The sequence below is a fragment of the Crocodylus siamensis genome, chromosome 1 (genome assembly GCF_052110815.1).
Source record: "Crocodylus siamensis isolate JL-2025a chromosome 1, ASM5211081v1, whole genome shotgun sequence".
NCBI lineage: Eukaryota > Metazoa > Chordata > Crocodylia > Crocodylidae > Crocodylus > Crocodylus siamensis.
Window position 1 is genome coordinate 133,263,458 of NC_143395.1, and position 20,391 is coordinate 133,283,848.

At 45.2% G+C, this 20,391-nt stretch overlaps 1 protein-coding gene across 7 annotated transcripts in view; it reads right to left on the reverse strand.

Moving 5' to 3' along the window:
- Positions 1-20,391, reverse strand: part of FRMD1 (FERM domain containing 1) — a 63,990-nt gene that overhangs the window by 21,862 nt on the left and 21,737 nt on the right. For 5 of the 7 annotated variants that reach the window (XM_090043180.1, XM_090043137.1, XM_090043153.1 and 2 more), the window contains 2 exons: positions 14,350-14,440; positions 2,577-2,668 (listed from right to left, as the gene is read on the reverse strand). In XM_090043180.1, coding sequence (XP_089899306.1) covers positions 2,577-2,668; positions 14,350-14,440 — 183 coding nt within the window. The remainder of the gene's footprint in view (positions 1-2,576; positions 2,669-14,349; positions 14,441-20,391) is intronic. The other 2 variants (XM_090043189.1, XM_090043171.1) reach the window with 1 other exon arrangement.

Genomic DNA, 20,391 nt, shown 5'->3' on the forward strand with positions numbered 1-20,391 from the left:
GGATGATGGGGGGCAGAGGGAGGTGCTGGCTCCCTGCCGTTGCACACACTTCCAGGGAAGAATGCAAGGGGGGGCACATGCCCCCCAGATTTGCATGCAGGACAGATGTGGACTCCCCTCCCTGCTGACCTGCTCCTCTTGTGCTGCTGGCAGACAGGGGGCATCTTGCCATGGTGGCGTGGCCAGCATGAGGCTCCCAGCGGTAGCACCCCCCTTCCCCCACTGGACCACAGAGGCTCTCCCAGGAGGGAGAGCAGCATGGCAGGGAGCTTTGAGCCTGCAGTGAGCACCCTCCCCACACAGGCTCCACTTCAGCTGTATCACCCACAGGGAACAGAGGAGTTTCTCATCTGTATCATTTTTGGGTTGCAAAAGCTTTCCAATGTTTAAATGGGACCATGCTGAGGAAAATGTTGGGAAGCACTGTGCTGCATCATGCAGTACACATGTGCCCCAGTGTTCTGAAGCATGTTGAACCTTTGCTGCCCACAGCTGTGGAAGTACAGTCTGCTGCTGATCACCTGTCTTTTGGCAAAAGGTGCCACCCTGCCCTGCCCTCTTCAGACCAAGGGTAACAAAAAACAAGCAAAGTGGTTAAGCAGAGCTAGCATTTGGTTATTCAGAGCTTGACATAGCCATGATCTCAATGGAGACATGACAATCCTTTTGGTTATTAAAATTATGGACTACTGTAGCTTAGTTTAAAAGAACCACACTTAGATTTTTTGTTTGAACTGCAATCTCCCCCAGGATCTCACAGGGAAATAAGGCCCAGTTAGCCTCATGTTGATTCCCAGCTCCTCATCTACACCTTTCAACTATTTTACTGTTCAGATGTGCAAACATTAATGCACAGAATATTACTCCCCGAGCAGACCCAACTCTGGAGGGAAAGGACCAGTTTGTTTTTTTGTACATAACATGATGTGTACATCTGTGGTGCCAACAGTAACATCTCCATCAGGAGGGAATTTGTTTTGTTGGTTTTTTTTAAATTCAGTTACAACACGTAATCATTTTGCAGAAGGTATGACAAGACCATTTTGTTGTCACTAGAGGGAAAGGAGGAGGATTAGTTTAGATTAGATATTAGGAGGCGCTACTTCACAGTCAGGGCGGCTAGGGCCTGGAACCGGCTTCCAGGGGAAGTGGTGCAGGCTCCTAGCCTGGGGATTTTTAAAAGGAAGTTAGATGAGCACCTTGCTGGGGTCATCTGATCCCGGTGCTCTTTCCTGCCAAGGCAGGGGGTCGGACTAGATGATCTACCTAGGTCCCTTCCGACTCTAGCTACTATGAAACTATAGGATCTAGACAACAGGGAAGTGGAATGCAGCTCAAGGAACTGAGTCAGTTTCTGCCTTAGATTCCTATGTGGCCCTGTGCAAGTCACAGGCCCAGAGGAAAGTACAGCAGGAATAGGCATTATGAAGTTATCTAGTCCAGCCCCCTGCCCAAGGCAGGATCATCTCAATTAAGTCATCCCAGCCAATTATCTGTCTAACGTCCTCTTCAAAGTGTCCACAACTTCTCTAGGAAGCCTGTTCCAATGCTTGACCATCCTCATAGTCAGAAAGTTCCTCCTAATCTCTGACCTCAATGTCCTCTGCTGCCATTTCCGGCCACTGCTTCCAGGCCTGCCCTGTATAGCCACAGTCATGCAGTACCTTTGTGTGTTCATACCCCCATGGCAGTGGGAATTGCAAGCATATTCAGTGAACAAAAAATATTCTTAAAGAGGTACAGCACATTATACATGAGTACAAAAATGTCTGAAACTTAACGGAGACCCTTAATTGAATTAAAATATATATACACACACATATACATACATACACACACAAATATTTTTTTTTTGCTCCTCTGGTTTTTTATGATGTATAAAGAACATGGGGTAGGGGAATTTGCACATTAAAAAAAAATCCAGACTTGACAGATAGAATCGTTTGTGTAAGGATGAGCCTTATTTCATCCAATTTTTTTCTTGACATTGAAGCTAACATTAAGAAATGTAGGCTCTTATTAATGGAAATAAGCATCCTTCCTACTATTATTGCTCTTCCGCATGCTTCTGAAGAACAACTGCACCTGCATCTCCAGTACATTAAGTTTAAATGCCCTGTGGCAGTAGGTTATTTTGAGCAGCTGTGCAAGGTCCTTTAGGGCTGGTCTGATTTTGTTGAGGAGGTATTCCCAAATCTTTTCATGGAGTGGATCATGGTCAAAGGGGAGACTAACTAGCTGACCTCCTCCCTTCAACTGAACAACATAATTGTGGTGGCACAATTATTTCTAATCATAATTACCTATAACATAACCTATATGTCGCTGCAAGGCATGTGAAGATGACAACAACTGAATAACATCCCTATGCCAGCTACAACATGGACTTTGTACAAGTGTAAAGTAATTAATGGCATTTTTGCTCCTTTTAATGTAGTTTAGCATCTGAAAATGGGGAGTCCTAGCCCCAGGTAACTAACCAGCTCTCCACAGAGCCCCTGTATAGACCTCAGTGTGAGAACTTGCTTTTAATTAAGTTAGGGCAGCATTACAGTAATAGTCTTCAAAATTCAAACCTTTTGGCTTACTTTACTTGTCTCCTTTTTCCAGTCCTTTGAGAAATACTTGCTAAGCTTCTGCTCCAGGTCCATAAACACATATTCATTGTCTGAAAAAGACAAGAGGAAAAATGGTGGCTGTTGCAGAAATGGAAATTCTCTTCTGAGAGAGGCTTTGGGGAAAGCATGCATAACAGAGCTTTCCAACGGTGCATCTGAATAATAGTAAAAGTAACCTCAGAGTTTGACTGGACAGGCACCAATGAGGGAATACAGTGAGGGCACAAGGAAAAGGGTCTTTGTTCTCTGATTGTATGTTGCTTTGCCCATGGATGGAGTGTCACATATAGACCTAAATCTTGCAAGCTGCTGAATCATAATGGAGGTGCCCCAGCATCTTCCACAATCACATCCAGTGCTTGCTTTTTCAAGTTAACCCATCATATCAGGGACAAGTAACAGCTTACTGAGCCAATCTTAATTGTTAAACCAGTAGAGCAAATCAGTTTTACAAAGGAAAGCCTCATCAATCTCTCACCTTACTCAAGCTGGTATATAGTACATCACCAACATAACATGGGTAGGGCGAGATGGGAACAACAAATGGGATCTACTCCCTCACGTATTTCTTATCCAGTTGTGGCCCTCAAATGAAAACAGAGAGAGACTCCTCCTCCAGAATGTGTCATCAAAACTGGAAACTTAAAAGCCTGCCATTTCCCCAATTTTCCTCATATGTTTGAGGCAATGCAGAGTAAGAAATGGAGAAAACCTGACTATCATGAATAAACAGAGCATGTCACCTCCAGGACCCTGTGAACAACAAGCATCTTCAAACTGCTCCATGGTCTTTTCAAACCTAATTTTGTTCCACAACCAATGCACCAAAATCAAATCACAATTCAGCCACAGAAAGATGTTGTCCAACTCTTCTCCAGTCTCTTCAAAAAGAGAACTCATAAATATTTCAGGCTTCTCAGGCACTACCAGCTAAGCACGTTCATGTGACCAGTCAGTCTATTCCCTGTTCTCATTTAGGAAAAAGGTTAAATCAGAGAGGACACAAGTACCAAAGGAAAGAACTAAAAAACCTGAAATGGGAGTTAACCCTCCCATCCCCAAACTTAGAAGCTTTGGCTTCTTGTCTAGTCCAAAGCTGAGTTTAAGAGGGGGGAGAGGAAATGGGAAATACAAATTCATCAAATTTAGCTCATTCTCTTTGATGCAACACGAAGGTGAATGGAAAGGACAGTAGCATACACAGATAATCCTTTGGCCACATTATGGACTGGAGCATGTTTGAAAGCCATGGATTGCCCTAAATTACACCACAGCTATTTGATTTCAAAGGAGGTCATCCTCATAGAAAACTTTTCTGCATCTGTGTTTCTTTTTCAACAGACATTAAAACCCTGCAAACTAACCATCCATGTTAACTAGAACTGTTCCATACTTTACTAAGAGAGGACAGATAGTGCAATTATAAAGAGGATAGAGAGACCCTACAGCCACCAGGAAAAGGCTATGGGACTAGGAGCAATGGCCTCAAACTGCAGCAGAGGAAATTTAGGTTGAAGATCAGGACAAACTTTCTGATTCTCAGGGTGATGAAGCATTGAACAGGCTCTCTAGTGAAGCGGTGGAATCTGCATCCTTGGATATTTTCAACGGCAGGTCATCCAGACACCGGGTTGAGGTTTAGGTAAGGGTGATCCCAGGGGCTGGACTAGGTAATCTCAAAAGGTCTTTTCCAGCTCTACTTTCCTATATTTTAGGATCATAAAGTAATTATGCCTTAAGTAATTTCACAGATGCATCCTTAAATTATGCAGTACTTCCCCACAAAACCCTTGGGGTCTCCCAAGGGCAATCCAGTCCAATGAGTAGGCAGTCACCCATGTTATTTGTATACAGAAACATTTCACAGAGGAATCAGAGATGGGGCATTATGCTCTGGGATGCCCGGATACCAAGGCCTATGAAGGAAGAGAAGCAGACAAAACAGTTGCACAAAGATGAGGGGCAGTTCACACCTTCTGCACTCAACTATTTCTGCAACTGGACTGAACAGGTGAAAGAGACAGCCTAGTCCAGGGCCTGTGGCAGGGGCAAAATATTGGCCAGTCAGAGCTTGAGCTACACTGTGCACGTACATAAACCATGGTAAGAGGTAACAAATACTGGCCACAGCACCTAGGGGCAGCCCTCCCTGCCTCTCCCCCTCTTCTCCAGCTGGCCTGGACTCCTCTTGGTCCTCCCTTCAGCCCAGGAATGCTGCATCACATTCCTCCTCTAACCACATTAATACACTGGAATGCCAACCCGCAGTGTAATCCTCAATCTGCAAAAACAAAGAGGCTTTTTCTCTCCCTCCCCTGTGCTCAGTACACGTATTTTTTTCTGTTTTAATGGATTAGCAACAAAGCTTACAGATCTTTGTCAGCTGGTTAAGTTGTCTGTGGTTCAGAAGTACTCCATTTTGCAGACGTGCACAGAAGCGTCAAGAACATGGGTCCCCCCACCTTGGTCCCCCCTTGGAAAGGGGGCTGTCACCTGAAATGTGGAAAATCTTTCCACATGTCCATCATCTTAGGCCCCCCTGGCAAAAACAAAAAAGTCAGCACCTGTAGAGGTGTGGACATAGTCCTGCCTACTGAAGAACATAGCCAGAAGGAACTGCTTGGAAATGCAGTTACCATTTCAGGGGGACTCCAGTGCAATTCGACAGGGACAGGGACTGTGGGGGTTGCCCTAGATCAGCTGGTTTGAAAAAAAAGTTATGAATTTAAGGCAAATGGAAGACCTGGCCCCTGCAGGCCTGTTCACATGCACACACAAGTCCTGCAGTTATAGTGTTTGTTGGATTTTATGGAGACACTACAGCTACTCTGTAAAATGACAGGCCAGCAACTCTTATGCTCAAATTATTTGAGGAACATGGCAGAGAAGGGAAGCACCTTAGAAACTAAACTCATTCAGAGAGGCATATGATTTCATGCTCTTGATGTACATGGGAGCAACTGCTACAGTCAAAGGAACTTGCATTTCACCAAGGCAGTGCAGGTCCAAGAAATTCACCTGTGTCTCCAGGTATGTTGCAGAGTGCAGCTGACATTTTTCCCCCCCCCCTTTCTCAAACCTGGCTTTTAAGAGCCCTTCAAAATGGCATCCCTGAGTGTCTCAATATCAATTTTACCTTTGTGATAAGGCAGTCTCCTTTCAGAGACTCTGGCTACATATGCAACTCTTACGCCAATGCCACCAAGAAATTCCTCAGACCTCAGGAAAGCAAGAGACCAGTGCTGATAAAAGCCAGAACTCTGCCCTAACTGACAACCCTAAGTGCTTTGTTAAGTCATTTGATTGTTTGAATTATATTACAAGAGTAAAACTAATCACAAAGGCAGGCATCCAGGAGATTAAGATGCAGATAAATGCAAATTACTGCAAGGATGGACTTCCACATAGCAAACATCTTGCTTTTAAGCACAGTGCCCTTTGCTGCATCACTTTTTAACTTGCTCCAGGTGTGTTCCAGTAAGCTTGGACACATCAAAAGCATTCTCCACCTGGTAAAGATGAAGACCAATGCTCTCATTTAGATGTACATTGCTCAAAAACAATCACTGGGAAGACAGGCTAGCATGTGGTAAAGAGAACACAGGCAAGGTGGAACCAAAGGCAATTCAACCGATGGGCCTTAAGTAGTTTTCATCCATGATGTTAGTACCCTAAAACAGGGGTTCCCAACGTTTTTATGTGGAGGACCAGCAAACACCAGCAAGCTGCGGACCAGCGGTGGCTGGTATACTGCGGGCAGGCAGCCAACCCTTTTTTATGCTCAGTATAAAAAAAAGGGTTGGCTGCCTGTCCGCAGTACGCCAGTCACTTCCAGTCCATGGTTTGCCAGTCTGTGGTCACTTCTGGTTTGGCAGCCAGCCCTCCTGCAGGCCAGCAGCCAACCCTTCATGACCTGGCACCTGGCCAAGGCCTGGAGGTTGGGAACCCCTATACTAAAAGAACTGTTGGATCAACTTTTTAAAATTACAGAACTATTAAGGTCTTCACAATATCCAACATACCCCATGCCTATATGCTAGACAAATTCTAGACACACTACCCTACCACCACAGACCTCTGGAAAGGCAAGATGCAAGCAACCTAGGACTCAGATACCAAATTGGAAATACCTTCAGTAGGATTTTTTGCATTCCTTCCTAATACACAAAAGGTAAAACAAGGCCTCATCCATCTTTTTGCATTTGGTAGATCAATTCACCAACAGGAAAGGAGGAAAGTGCCCTAGCATATATCAGTGCCATTGTTTATGCTGAGCCAGATCTGATTGGAGCGTGCATCTGAGGTCATGAAAATGCTCAACTGCATTCTAGAAAGAGAACGTACTGTAAGAGGTGGGGGAAACAGTCAAGTAGCAGCTGACCTGGCTCATCTAGGATTGACAGTAGAGCACAGTCAGCAAAACCAGTCTCTCAAAAATCAAGATACAATGCTAAATAAGAAAGAAACCCTTATTGTAGAGCCAAACAGGAAAAAGAAAAGCTGCCTTGAAGAAAAAAAAAATATGATTAACAAAAAAGGAGCATCTTCCAACAGTGTGGGTACTAGGGCTGTGTGAAACACTATTGTTTTGTTTCGATGTCCATTTCGACGTTTTGAAGGGACAGTGTTTTGTTTCATCAAAACTGTTTCGACGTTTCACCCATAAGCTATAATGGGGAATCATGAAAATGCCTAAAATGTTGTCATTTGTTGCCTAATTAGGATGCAAATTGCAGGGATGGAAGCCCCTTCTGAGGGCATGAAGCCTGCCAAGTTTCAAGGAGATAGGTGCAGAGGTTTCTTGGAAAGTACACCTCAAATTTGCTGGCAGCGGTAGCCTCCTGTCATCCAGGTGCATATCTGGGGGCCCCTACCCCGAGAAGAGTTGTGCCAGACTCCTCCTGGGGGTGCGGGTCCCTGGATCTGTGCCCTGGATGACAGGAGGCTACCCTGTCACCGGTGCACGCTGAGCCCAGCACTGGAGAAAATTGCTACTGCTGCCTGTCCCAGACAACAGGGCAGCCTCCCCTCATCCAGCACGCAGATCCGCAGGCTCATACCCCTGGTTGAAGTCTGGCACAGTTAGGCAGCCCTCCCAGGGGTGCAAGCCCCCGGATCTGCACCCTGGATGAGAGGAGTCTGCCCTGTCACTTGGAACAGGCTGCACCCAGCACTGGAGAAAATCTGCCTGGGACAGGCAGCAGCGGCAGCTTCCCCTCATCTGGTACACAGCCCAGCAACTCTCTCGGGGGTATGAACCCCTAAATCTATGCACTAGATGAGAAGAGGCTCAGTCTGGGGCAGCAGCAATCTTGTCCGGTGCTGGGCACAGTCCATACCCAGCACCAGTCCCAGGTGGCAGAGGCAGCCTGAGCCTCTCATCTGGGGCACAGATCCAGGGGCTTGCACCCCAAGGAGGGCTGCCAGGCTGTGCTAGACTCCTCCCGTTGGAGTGGGCCCCTGGATCTGAGCTGGATGACAGGAGGCTGCCGTCTGGGACCAGTGCTGGGCACAGCCTGCACCAGGCTCCATGGAGCTCAGCCCGGCAGTGGGAGGTGGAGTGCAGCCACAGCTCTGCCCACCTCTCACCACTGAGCTGTGCTCTGACTGGCTCCGCCAGCCCCACAGAGCAGCAGGAGGTGGATAGAGCTGGTGCTGTGCTCCATGGGCCTGGCAGAGCTGAGCACTGCAGGGGGTGGGGAGAGCCAGGGCTGTGCTCCCGCTTGGGCTGAGCTACATGGGTTGCGGAGCTGCTTGGAGCACAGGCCTGGCTCTCCCCTGCCTCCTACCACCTGGCTGCTCTGAAAGTTTCGAGTGCCCTCATTTTGTTTCAAAGTTATTTTGACGCTTTTTGTTTCATTTTGGCATTTCAAGCTCAAAACGAAATACTCGGTGAAATTTCACACAGTCCTAGTGGGTACTACTGTATCTTTGCTACTGTATTTTTGTATGTGGTATTTTACTGGCTACAGTAAACCTTCACCTCTCACTTGCCTTCATCAGATGAGAAGGTTGAGGGTCAAGCTGCTCCAAAAACATGGCGAGGAAGTAATTCCTGTTAAGGGGAGAGCAAATACAGCAGAAGACACTGCTTCAAAAAGGGGAACAGGAATTTCCCCAGGCCATTTGAGGATTGACACTGGTGGTTGGTCTCTTTTCAGAAGGAGAAAGATAGAGAAAAAGTAGAAGATTTCTGCATTTTCATATTATGTTCAACTCACTTTACCCAACTACTTTTTTGTAACAAGGAGCTATGCACCTACATGGAACTTGCTGCCTGGCATACCAGGAAGAGACTGAACTGACTCAGCTACCCAATACTTTCCTATCATGCTGATTGTAAAGCCTGTCTTTGGCCTGGCTGAATGGTTATTGCCTGGTTGCGATATGGGTAGGCAAATTTTTGAGACAGAAAAGCTGAAAAAAGGGATCTGAAGCTGCAAGGGAAGCAGCCCTAACAAACTGGAAAGAGAGGACTCCCAAAGAAATGCTGGTAAGGATCAATATGCGAGAGCTGCAGGCTCTCTCCCCCAGCTCCGGCTGTTAGGGGCCGGGGGTTTCATGGCTGCTTAGTTAAGCAAGGTTATGTAAGATTCATGCCTACAGGCCTCCTTTGTTATTTTAACCCAGATATCTGGCTACTGTGTGCTTGCTGACAATTAAACTTAATTTGTGGAAAGACTGAAGTGAGTCACTGCATACATTTTGAATTTTATAAAGCTCTCCAAGGAGAAAACTCCTGCAGGGAATCAAAAAGGACTAACCCTGCTGAAAGAGCTAGGGTGCAAGACACCTATGGAAGTCCATGAATGGCATGGTCATGGGACTCCTACTTGAGCAAAGAGAAGGCTTGACACCTAGCATCACCAGAAAGGTTTCATTTACCACAGCTCGTGGAAGGTTACTAGGCACAGCATAGTCAGCAATCCATGATGGAACCAGAGGATCAATGTATTTGCATTCCAATAACTGCTGTACTTTATTTTCAAGTGGGTAAAGATTATTTTAACTTATGTAAGTTCACTTCGCGTGAAATCAAATGAGTAAGAGGGGAAAATAGCTAAGAAAATATAGCGCATACAAAAGAGAGGAGCAACCCATCTTACTAAATTGTCCAAACCCCTAGTTTCTCTTTCAGCAGATGAGGACACCAATAAGACCAAGAGTCTTGCAGGGAGCTGCATTCCTTATGAACTCTTTCAGAAGGGAGGCCATATACATGAAAAACTAAAACAAAGCAATCAGAAAATGAGTGGTTTGCATTTATGCTGTATCATGCATTTGAATCTGCATTCTTGCCTCACCATGGACAGTAAACTTAATAAAGAAAAAAAAAAAGTAAAGCTTTTTTACTTTAAAAATCAATCAACCAACCATATATACCTCTTCTATCCAACTTGAATATATGTTCAGGTATTTCCACATCCTGATGTGGGTCAAGTGGACATGTAAACCCCATGGTGTGATGTTCTTCATGCTTCTGTATAAAGCCTTAGACATCCTCCTCCTGTTAGGCTATTTGCCAGTGTTTTGTCATCAGACTGTTATAGAAGTAATGGATGCACACCGACTGAAATCCACTTGCAGGTGGTATGAGACTTCTAAGAAATGATAAATGTGTATAAAAGCTTTCACATTCCTTTCTAGCAGGTCCAGAGTCGCTTCTTAAAACTCAAACTCATAAGACTGCAGTCTAAGTAAGGAAGAATGATACTGCCAAACAAAGCACATTCCTTTGCTGTATAACAAGGGATTTTTCGCAAGTTTTTCCACTATCCAAATTGCTTGTCCCACCCCTCTAAGTACTGTGGTGCACCTTCTGTTCACAAGCTTTTCAGGCTGCCAATCTACAAGCTTCTCCAGGTCTTTGCAGGACTCAAGAGAATTAGAATCATAGAAACAAAAAGTACCAGAAGGGACCTGTAAGACTATCAAGTCCAGTCCAGTCCCCTGCCATGGGCAGGAAGTTATTGGGCTCAAAGAAGCTCAATGGAGGTGCTTGTACAGCCTCCTCTTGAACACCTCCAAGGATGGTGACTGTACCACCTCTGCTGGGAGAGACTTCCCCCAAAATGCAGTTAGTATTGAAAAATATCCACGAAGAACAAGTCGGTGAGCAGCAGTGCAAAGAGATCCAGGGCCCCTCATTTCCCTCTGCAAAGAGCAAGCAGGTAGATTAGTTTCCTTGATGGCCTGATTAATTTTCACAGCAGTGAAAGCTTTATCCAGGGAGGAAGAGGTACGGAATGCTGTATCTGCAGCACAAGCTGGAATTGGCAACAGAAGAACATCTGCTTACTATTTCTGTCACTGTTCTTCTATTAAATACTCTCCCCTCAACTCTCTATTCTTTAAATCAGGGCTGTCCAACTTCTAAGTGGCCAGAGACCACATGCCATGTGGTCCACATCAGTAGAGGCCATGGTCCCTCTGCCCCAGATTGTGCAGGCACCCTCCCACCATATTGCACTGCAGGATACACCAGCCCCCACTCTCAGCTCCCCAGCTGCAGGCTACCCCTGGGATGGGGGTGAGAAGTGAAAGCTAGAGGAGGACAGAGAGCCTGAAGACCTAATCTGCGGCTCCAAACAAAGCAATGGGGGTGGGGAGTGAGCAGCAGCCAGGTGGGAGCCCCAGACCCACAAATTAACCTCTCAAGGGCTGCATGGAGCCTGCCAGTTGGACAGCCCTGCTTTAAGCCACTGAAACAAGTCAGTGCACAGCACAGTGCATGTCCCTGCTAGTGGCAAAGAGCTGGCATGGATAAACATGGAAGCAGCATTAGTACTGTGACCAGGGAAACCTGGAGGCCACCCAGTAAACAATCCCCCAGATCAGAGGCTTGCATGCCCATGTTTGAATCCTCCTTTCCATTTCAGCAGCTGGGTGGGGATGGTGGTAGTGGAGGGTGGGGGTGAAGCAGTGCTGCTGCTGCTTGATTTCTGGAGCTAAATCTTGGACAGTACAGTGGCTATCAGCTGCTTCTGTACCACAACCTTACCATGTTATGACCAAAAATGTTTCCAAAGCTACCTTGTCCTCCCCACCCAGGGGCTGAAGAAATGAAAGGAGAATGGTCAAGAGGGGTAGTCAACATTTTCTAATCCTTCTAGCTGTGGACAAAACTCTTGATATGAATGTGCCCCAAGCCATATTACGTGGCTTCTTAGTCTAACTGAGCAAAAAACAAAAGGAAACCAAAAACAAAAAACAGAGATTAAAAGAAATAGAGATGTTTCTAAATGTAGTTATTTCTCTTTTTTGGAAGCCACAGCTGGACCACTCCTGACCTTAGTCTTGGGAGAACTGGTTTCAACTACCTGTTCTGCCAATCACCCCATGTGACACTGGGGAAAGCCATCTAGCTTCTCTGTGGCAAAGTTCTCAGTTATATCCTGAGAATAACCATGCATTCCTTCCTCGCAGGAATGCTGTGTGGACAAATTCATGAAAGACTGCAAGTTGCTCATGGGCTATTGTAACAGAGTTGATATAAAAGAAACCTCCCCACTGCAGTATACCATGAGGTCCTTAAACAAAAAGCAAAAAAGTCTGGCCTCCATCTCATCCAGGCCCTTGAAACACTCAAGGGGAGTAAAGCAAGAAGCCAGGCTGGGCGCATGCTCAGCCCCGTCACAGCTTCGGCCAACTGAGCTGAGACAAACCAGAGTGGAACATTCATAAAAACTTAAGGGCAAAGGCTATTTGACTCCTGCAGTGTGCTGTAATAGGGAAAGGTATGTTTTCTTTTAGCAACATCATCTGGAGAATCTTTGCTCCATACAGATAAAGCATTTCAGTAACTGGAGGAGTGTGTGAAGATTTTAAGTTACTGGCAGACTCTGTTCTTTACTAGAACACAAAGATATTGCTACTGCTTTGCTTTGGTATCCTTTCCACTACATCTGTTGTGTAACAGGACTAAGAGTGTTCAGATTCTATTGCATTCCCACAACACAAAAACAAAACAAGAAACTATAGCAATGTTCAACTTCCCTTAGCATACGGTCACCTTCCACAGTCCTTACTCTTGAGAAAGAGAGAGGGTAGGGAGACTGCTCCAAACACAACTACACAAGTGGCATGTCTATACGAGATGTTAACTGTGTAGTCGTTTAGTAACACTGTGCAGTAACATGCCAGCCAAAAACCATGCTAACACATTACTGCACAGTAATATTAGGCTACTGCGCAGTTAGTGCCACTAAAAACCCATGCATCAGCACTACTGCAAGTTATTTCACATTAATTAGTACTTGGTTATCCAAGTACTAAAAACTTAGTATGCAATAACTATGGTGCATTAATGAACCTGTAGACATGCTAAGGAGTAGCAAGAAACAACCAACCTACCTCCCTCCCTCAAAAAAAACAAACAAACCACACACACAAGACTGAAAGCACGAAAATGTAAAGGTGAACAAGCAAGTAAGGTTAAAAAAGAAAAAAACTAAGCAAAGAGTAGGAGGGAGCAGCAGATTGGGAGAAAAATAAGCGTGGAGATGGAGACAGGGATGGAATTACACTGGTCCTTGCAAAGATGGAACAGGAGCTTGAACATTATGAGATAAGGAATGAAGGAAGCTAACACTGGAGTGATAGGAGTAATTTCTCATACAGAGCAGAGTGAGCGTATGTAAAATTAAACCTTTTAGTTTTTGTTGATAAACCCCACCCCAAAAACCAGAAAACAAACACACTGTGGTTTAAACTACAGATGTACCTGTAAACTGAATTGGTTATGAGAACGGAACGCGCTAGGTGGCTAACGAAATCCAAAGTAAGGCAAGTTTATTTTGATTTAGTTTGATCTGATTCCATATCAAAAGGAAGTTATATCGATATATTGTCTTCAAATGTAAATGCCTTCAGAAGTACCTTAACGCAAGAATCAGGGAATATTTGATAAAAATCATGAAGGTAGAAAATTCAAAAATCAATTGAAAGTAAATAGTTCTTTCACATAATGCAGAATTACCCTGTGGAATTCACTGCTGTAAGAGATCACCACAGTCATACTGAGAGGGACTGAAAAAGTCCCTCTTTTTGTATGAATGACAATAATATTATCTAAATATTAAAAAACGACCATTTTTGGAAGGAGTATAAATCTCCTCAAGCTATGGGAACCAAGACAATCTCTGACAGCTGACAACTTAAATGGTAAATTATTCTACATCAGCCTACAGCAGGATAGCTTACTTCCTGTTAGATATATCAGGTACAGACCCCTCTCAGTGACAGGACATCGGCTTATATTGACCATTGATATAGCCTGGTCTAGCCAATCCTGCACATTCAAATCTCCCTTCCCCCTGAAAGCCCTTACATTTTTACAAGCATTCTTTGCAATTTGTGGCTTTAGAAAATGTGTTATGCTTCTAGCCACAGAGTCCTATTACATTTCATCTCCTGTGTAACAACTGACACTTTGAATTCACTCAACAGCAAAAGTGTTGGCAAACAACTTAGCTACAGGAAACATCCAAAAGGTAGAACAAGATTAAATAGTTGACCCTCTTTCATCTCCCTTAAATGTATCTGCTCATGGAACAACGATCAAAAATTTTACAAAGGTTTTGGATAACGTACCACAGTTTGTGACAGTACCACAATACATTCTCCTTGTGTCCTCCCCATGGTGTGGCCAAAACATTAATACACACACAAGAGATATACAAATGTGTCCGTGGACATTTGTGAAGTCATTTACTCTGTGAACAGAACTTACTTTTAACAATACTTAGACCAAAGAAATGAGGGTCTTTAATCTTCATTAAATCACAAACTTGCTGGAAAAGTTCCTGTCCAGTGGCTTTGACCTGAAAGAAACAACCAACTCAGGGTTACAGGATGCTCGCATACCCCAGCACTGAATAGTTTTTCCTGGCAAGACAAGTTAAAAAAAAATCAACAGATATGTGAATAATTGTATCAGAAACAGAGGGCATAACTCTGTTCTCCACACAAGATTATTTTGGGGTAGGTTTTTTCCTTGCAGTAGGGGAGCATTCTTTCCCCTTCCTTTCACGTCAACCTCAACTGTTTTAGACCCAAGGCAAATCCTCTGAGCTTTCACTTGTCTTTTTGACCAAGGGAAAAAAAATATTAGAGGAATTCTTCTGTTGCAAAGAACTCTGAAAGACCAAAACAGGTCAGAGGGGTTTTGACACTATGGATACCTATTTGAAATATGTGGGTTTATCTTATGAATCATGTAGGTGTGTGTATACCTAACAGTGCTAATTACACACAGCACACCATGATACCCTTAAAAGGACCACATGGCACCCCAAAAGTGTTGTGGCACCCTGGTTGAGAATCACTGTCCTTTTTGTTCTTGCCTTAGTAAGACAAGGACTAAAGGCTCCAGTATACTTGTGTCCTTTTATAATGAGACAGCAGAATTCAATGTTGCATCAGTTGGGTCTGCACAGCCCAAATACTCTGCTTACAGACATTGTCAGGGAATGTTATTTTTCTCCACAGAAATAAAAGCCTTTACCACAAAGAGAAGTAAAACTTGGAGGTTTTGAGAAATCAGAGGTGTAAACTTTCTCTCAAAAAGATAAAGACACACACCATACTGCTTCAGGCTTTGAACAGCAGTCTGCAGGATGATGCAGAGGGAATTTATTCCATTGACTTTGACCCTGCAGAGATTAAACTCTTGATTTTCAAAGCTGCTGCATGGCTTCTTGCCCACCTCCTTCCTTCCATGCAATGTTATCAAGCTGATTTCTTTTTTCCAGTATCTGACTCCTAGCCAAGAGTAGAATTTAAAGAGCTTGAAAGTTTACCAAACACCTTATAGGCAGAAGTGATATAAAAAAAAACAGGGATGGAGAGAGAGAGAGAGAGATTGAGCGAGAGAGCTGAGAAGCAGCAAACAACAAAAAGTTCAGGATCAGGTGGCATGAAGGGACAGAGTGACAACCCAGGTGGGGGAAGAAGAAGAGGTGGAATGGAGCTAGCTCCTGTCCTCACACTTTGCTGTTTCTTTATTAGGGTTTTCAGATTTCACTGGGCTTGGACAACAAAGAGCCCGAGTTAATCCAATAGTGATGCTGAATCTATGCTGCAAGGAGGGCATTTGGGCTGAGGGGGTGGATTCTACAACTGCGGAAATTAATGCTGCCACTACACCTCCACTGCCAAATTTCTGGACCCATGAGGAACCCTGCGGGCTGGATGATGTGGCCCTGTGTACTGGATTGCGCCAGCGTAAGGGGTAACTCGGTAGCTGGATCTGGCATGCAGGGCCGGGTTGGTATGCTGAATTGCACCCCTGGATCAACAACATGCTGAACTCATGCTGGATCAGGCCTACAGACTGGCCCCATGTCACTCATCTGACCCACACGGCCAGGCAGCTGAGCACCACTGATCTAGATCCCAGATCTTGCTGCAGAATGCTGATGCTGTAACCTTAGCCAGGTATTCTTATGGCAGTGATATGCAGTTGTAAAATTAAAAGCCCTGCTAAACTGAGGTCTTCATCCTTTCCCCACATAAACGAGTTCAGCACAGAAACACATGTAACCAAACATTTACTTACTGTAGAAGAGATGTTTTAAAGAGTGCTGATGTACTGGTAACTACAACTAGAGTACATGCAAATGTTGTTGTGCATGACAGTGTATACGTTCTACACCAGGAGTGTCCAACCTTTTTGAATGTGGGGCCAGATCATGAACTTTTGATCACCCCATGGGCCAGAAGTGGGCGCTCATGCGACCTGGGGGGCGCAGGGGTCAAGGGGTGCTGCCTGACCCCGCCGTGTCCTCCTTGCCATCTGGGCAGCCTCGAGGATGCTCCCACACCTGCGTGCCTGGGCTCAGGAGCCAGGGGGACATGTGGGGGACTCAGGAACAGTGGGGTGCAGGATGTGCAGGGACACCCCCCTGCTCCCTCTCCCCTGGGGCAGCCCGAGCCTGAGCCCAAGCCCAAGCCCAAGCAGCAGAGACCGCCCCCCTCCCTGGGGCCTGCGACTCACCACCCCCAGCGCGATGTCTACGGGCGCAGGGGCATGCGGGAGCGGCACTGGCTTCCCACCCTGACAGTCACAGCAGCAGTGGCAGCAGCATCTCCCACAGGCCCGGCCGCAGCATCCCTCCGAGCCAGCATCCGCGCCCCTTGCTGCTCCGTGACCTGCTCCAGCCCACGTGGCTGGTGGGGACTGGCGCAGGGCGGGGCTGGCATGCAAATGAGGAAGGGAGGGGTAGGGTGAGGAAGGGACACCGTGAAACGAGGGGGGAGGGGAGGAGCCGCACCGCGTCAGCGATGTCAATCTGTGGTGCATGTGGGAACCTTGTCCCTTCTCCAGCCCTTCAGCAGCCATTAGGAAGTTGCTCCAGGGACAAGGGGTAGAAACAAAAGTAAACAGTGTTTACTTTAGTTTCCAGTTGCAGCACCATAAGCCTCAGAAAATGGCTTGGTGGGCCGCATGGCAGCCTGCAGGCCGTATGTGGGACAGGCCTGTTCTACACAATTAGACACGTTTCACATACTTTCATATTCAAAACAAGCAGAAGCCTTCTTATAAACATGGAATTTTCTGAAGCTAAACATCTGAAGGCAAGTACAGGACACTCTGAATGAGGCAAGTAATAAAATTGCCTATAAAATACACACAGCCCCATCCATGTCATTCCCCTCTTCAAATCCTTTCATCAATACTCAACTTTTTCACGTTTCTAATCTTCAAGGCCATGCACAGCTTTGGTCATGCGTATCTTTGTTTTCATGCCCTATATTCCCTTAACTCTACTAACAGTCCCTTCCAATAAACTATTCTTACATAGATGCTTCTCGAGCAAATCCCGGGACGTCATTCTCCCCTTGTACTCGGCCTTGGTGAGGCCGCAGCTGGAGTACTGCGTCCAGTTTTGGGCTCCACAATTCAAAAAGGATGTGGAGGAGCTTGAGAGAGTCCAGAGGAGAGCCATGCGCATGATCAGAGGTCAGGAAAACAGACCTTATGATGACAGGCTGAGAGCTATGGGACTCTTTAGCTTGGAAAAGCGCAGGCTCGGGGTGATCTGATGGCCACCTATAAGTTTATCAGGGGTGACCACCAGGATCTGGGGGAACATTTGTTCACCAGAGCGCCCCAAGGGATGACGAGGTCGAACGGTCACAAACTCCTGCAAGACCGTTTCAGGCTGGACATAAGGAAGAATTTCTTTACTGTCCGAGCCCCCAAGGTCTGCAACAGTCTGCCAGCGGAGGTGGTTCAAGCACCTACAATGAACACCTTCAAGAGTAAATTGGATGCTTAACTTGCTGGGATCCTATGACCCCAGCTGACTTCCTGCCCTTCGGGCAGGGGGCTGGACTCGATGATCTCCCGAGGTCCCTTCCAGCCCTGATGTCTATGAAATCTGTCCTCTCCACCTAGAGTTCTTTTCTCCCTTATTACAGTACTTAGATTATCCCAAGTCCACCATGATGGTATCCAAAGACCAAGAATGTTATCAACCCTTCCTTTACTCAAGGAACATAGGGTTATAGTTGTCTGCTTAAGGCCCTTATATAATCATTTACAGCTATTCTGGAGTAACATCATATATGGACAAGTGCTCAGCAAGTAGAGTGAAAAATGCTACCAAAATCAGAATCACTGTGCCATTTACACACTGTGCTGTGGCCAATAATCCCCCAAGGGCCAAAAGAAAGACTCAGGTTTGCATGCTTCTATTAAGTCTATTTGCCAGAATCTTCCGAGTTGGGAAGCATGTTCCTATTTTTTCTACACGAGCAGTGGACTGTGAAGTTGTTACCATGCAGTCATTTAGTACTTGCATAACCAAGTACTAAACGACTGCACAATAAGTGGCGTTACTGCAGAGTAACATCCCTGCATGGTTTTTCCTGACACTACTGCGCAGTAGCAACAAGCTGCTGCGCAGTAACTCATTACTACAATGCTACTGTGCCCTCTCCCAACGCTACTGCACAGTAACTTGTTGCTACTGCACAGTAGCATGTCATGTAGGGGTCGTCTGTGTCACCCAGTATGATCAGAATCTACAATGTACTGTCCCACTCACTGCCTGTGTAAGCTCCTCAAGACCTAGACCACATCTTCCTAGAGTGCGTTTGTCAACCAGGGGTATGCATACCCCTGGGGGCATTTGGGAAAGCCCCAGGGGATATGCCGCAGCAGCACAGAGAAGCGGGGGCAATTCCTGTTTCATCAGCAGCACTTCTGGTTTTACTGCCAGTGTTTCCAGGTGTGCCACTGCATGCAGGGGAGCCCCCCAGCTTGTCAACCGGCCAAGTGACTCCCTGCTTCTTGAATGGCTATTTTCAACCAAAAAAGGTTGAAAACCCCTGTCCTAGAGGACCTGTACACTTTCAGCCATGCTGTCCCCTTCTACACCCAAACAACACCCCTTGTTGGCAGGTCAGACTTCTCTGACTTTGATTCAAATTTGCAAAGGATCTTAGTAAGCTCCAATACCCTTCACATCTTTGCTTTTTCTTTAAGATTCCATGGCAGCCCTTCTGGTGTTGGGAAACCACTGTTTGAGAGGATGGTTTGCAGGGCATCTATCAATCATTTATACAACCAAGGAAAATAGGAGGTTGCTGACAACTAAATGAACTTGGACACATTTAATATTGAAGAATGGAAGGAATCTTTTATGAACTGTATTCTTCTCCCAACCCCCACCACCCTTCATAACACTAACCTGTGAAAAGTTAAACAAGAAGCACAAACCTTACCCTATGGATCCAGACCTGATCACATAAAATGGCCAGGTATAGTCTCAATTGGATGAACAGGATTTATGTGGTGTCTCTTAACGGAAGTTATGGGAAATACATGCATACATCCCTTACTTATCAAGAGCAAGATCTTTGGTCTGCTGAAAAAAGAATGATATTTACCTACCTTGGTGGACTGATTACTTAGTAGTAATGCTAACGCCCAGGATTTGTCTGGCACTTTACAATTTTGCTGTCTTGAGCAAACACTATTATAATAGCAAAAGATGCTGTTTGTGGTTGTGCTCATTAAATCTAAATGCTACTGGTCTTGCTGGACAAGTTGCTCCTTTGCCCCTTTAAGACTTCACAAGTGGAAGAATCTTTTTATTTTGTAGGTTTTTTAAAACTGTAACAGGTGGAATTTGTTACTGGCTTTGAATTTATCCTAAGAATCAGGTTTCATTCCCTGTGTGTTCTATACCCAGTTGTGTTTCTGAGAATTCATGTTTTGCATCAGTTAGCTATATTTTTCTCTATACACAGACATATCAGAGTACATCCAGTACAATATTTAACCAACTGTTTAACCAAAGAGACAGACAGAAGTAAGTGAGAAGCAAAAACTTTTTAAAAGGCTATTGACAGGTATAAAGTTACAGATCCCTTAAAAATCTCTGAAGGCAAATATATACGGCTCTACACTTTCAAGATAAACTATCAAAGGGGCTGCACTCTGTGCAGTCCACTCAGCCTTTCAACAACATGGCCCTTCAAAGAGGCTTCAGGAAATGAGGCAGAAATGGCCTGAAAGATGTGCCTGGCATTCCTTCCATTCTTGCTTGCACTGTAAAGCTGAACTCTAAAGACCCCATCTACACTTATTAAAGCTGCTATAGTTCAAAATGCTTCAGGCTAATATTTTAAAGATGGATTAGCTGGCCAAATCATCAGTAACCCTGACTACACTGAAGGAGGGGTGCAGTTAAAAAGACAAAAAGAAAGAAACCCACAAATGTCAGGATGAGAAACCTTAAGTTAGATGGGCCACTAACTGTCA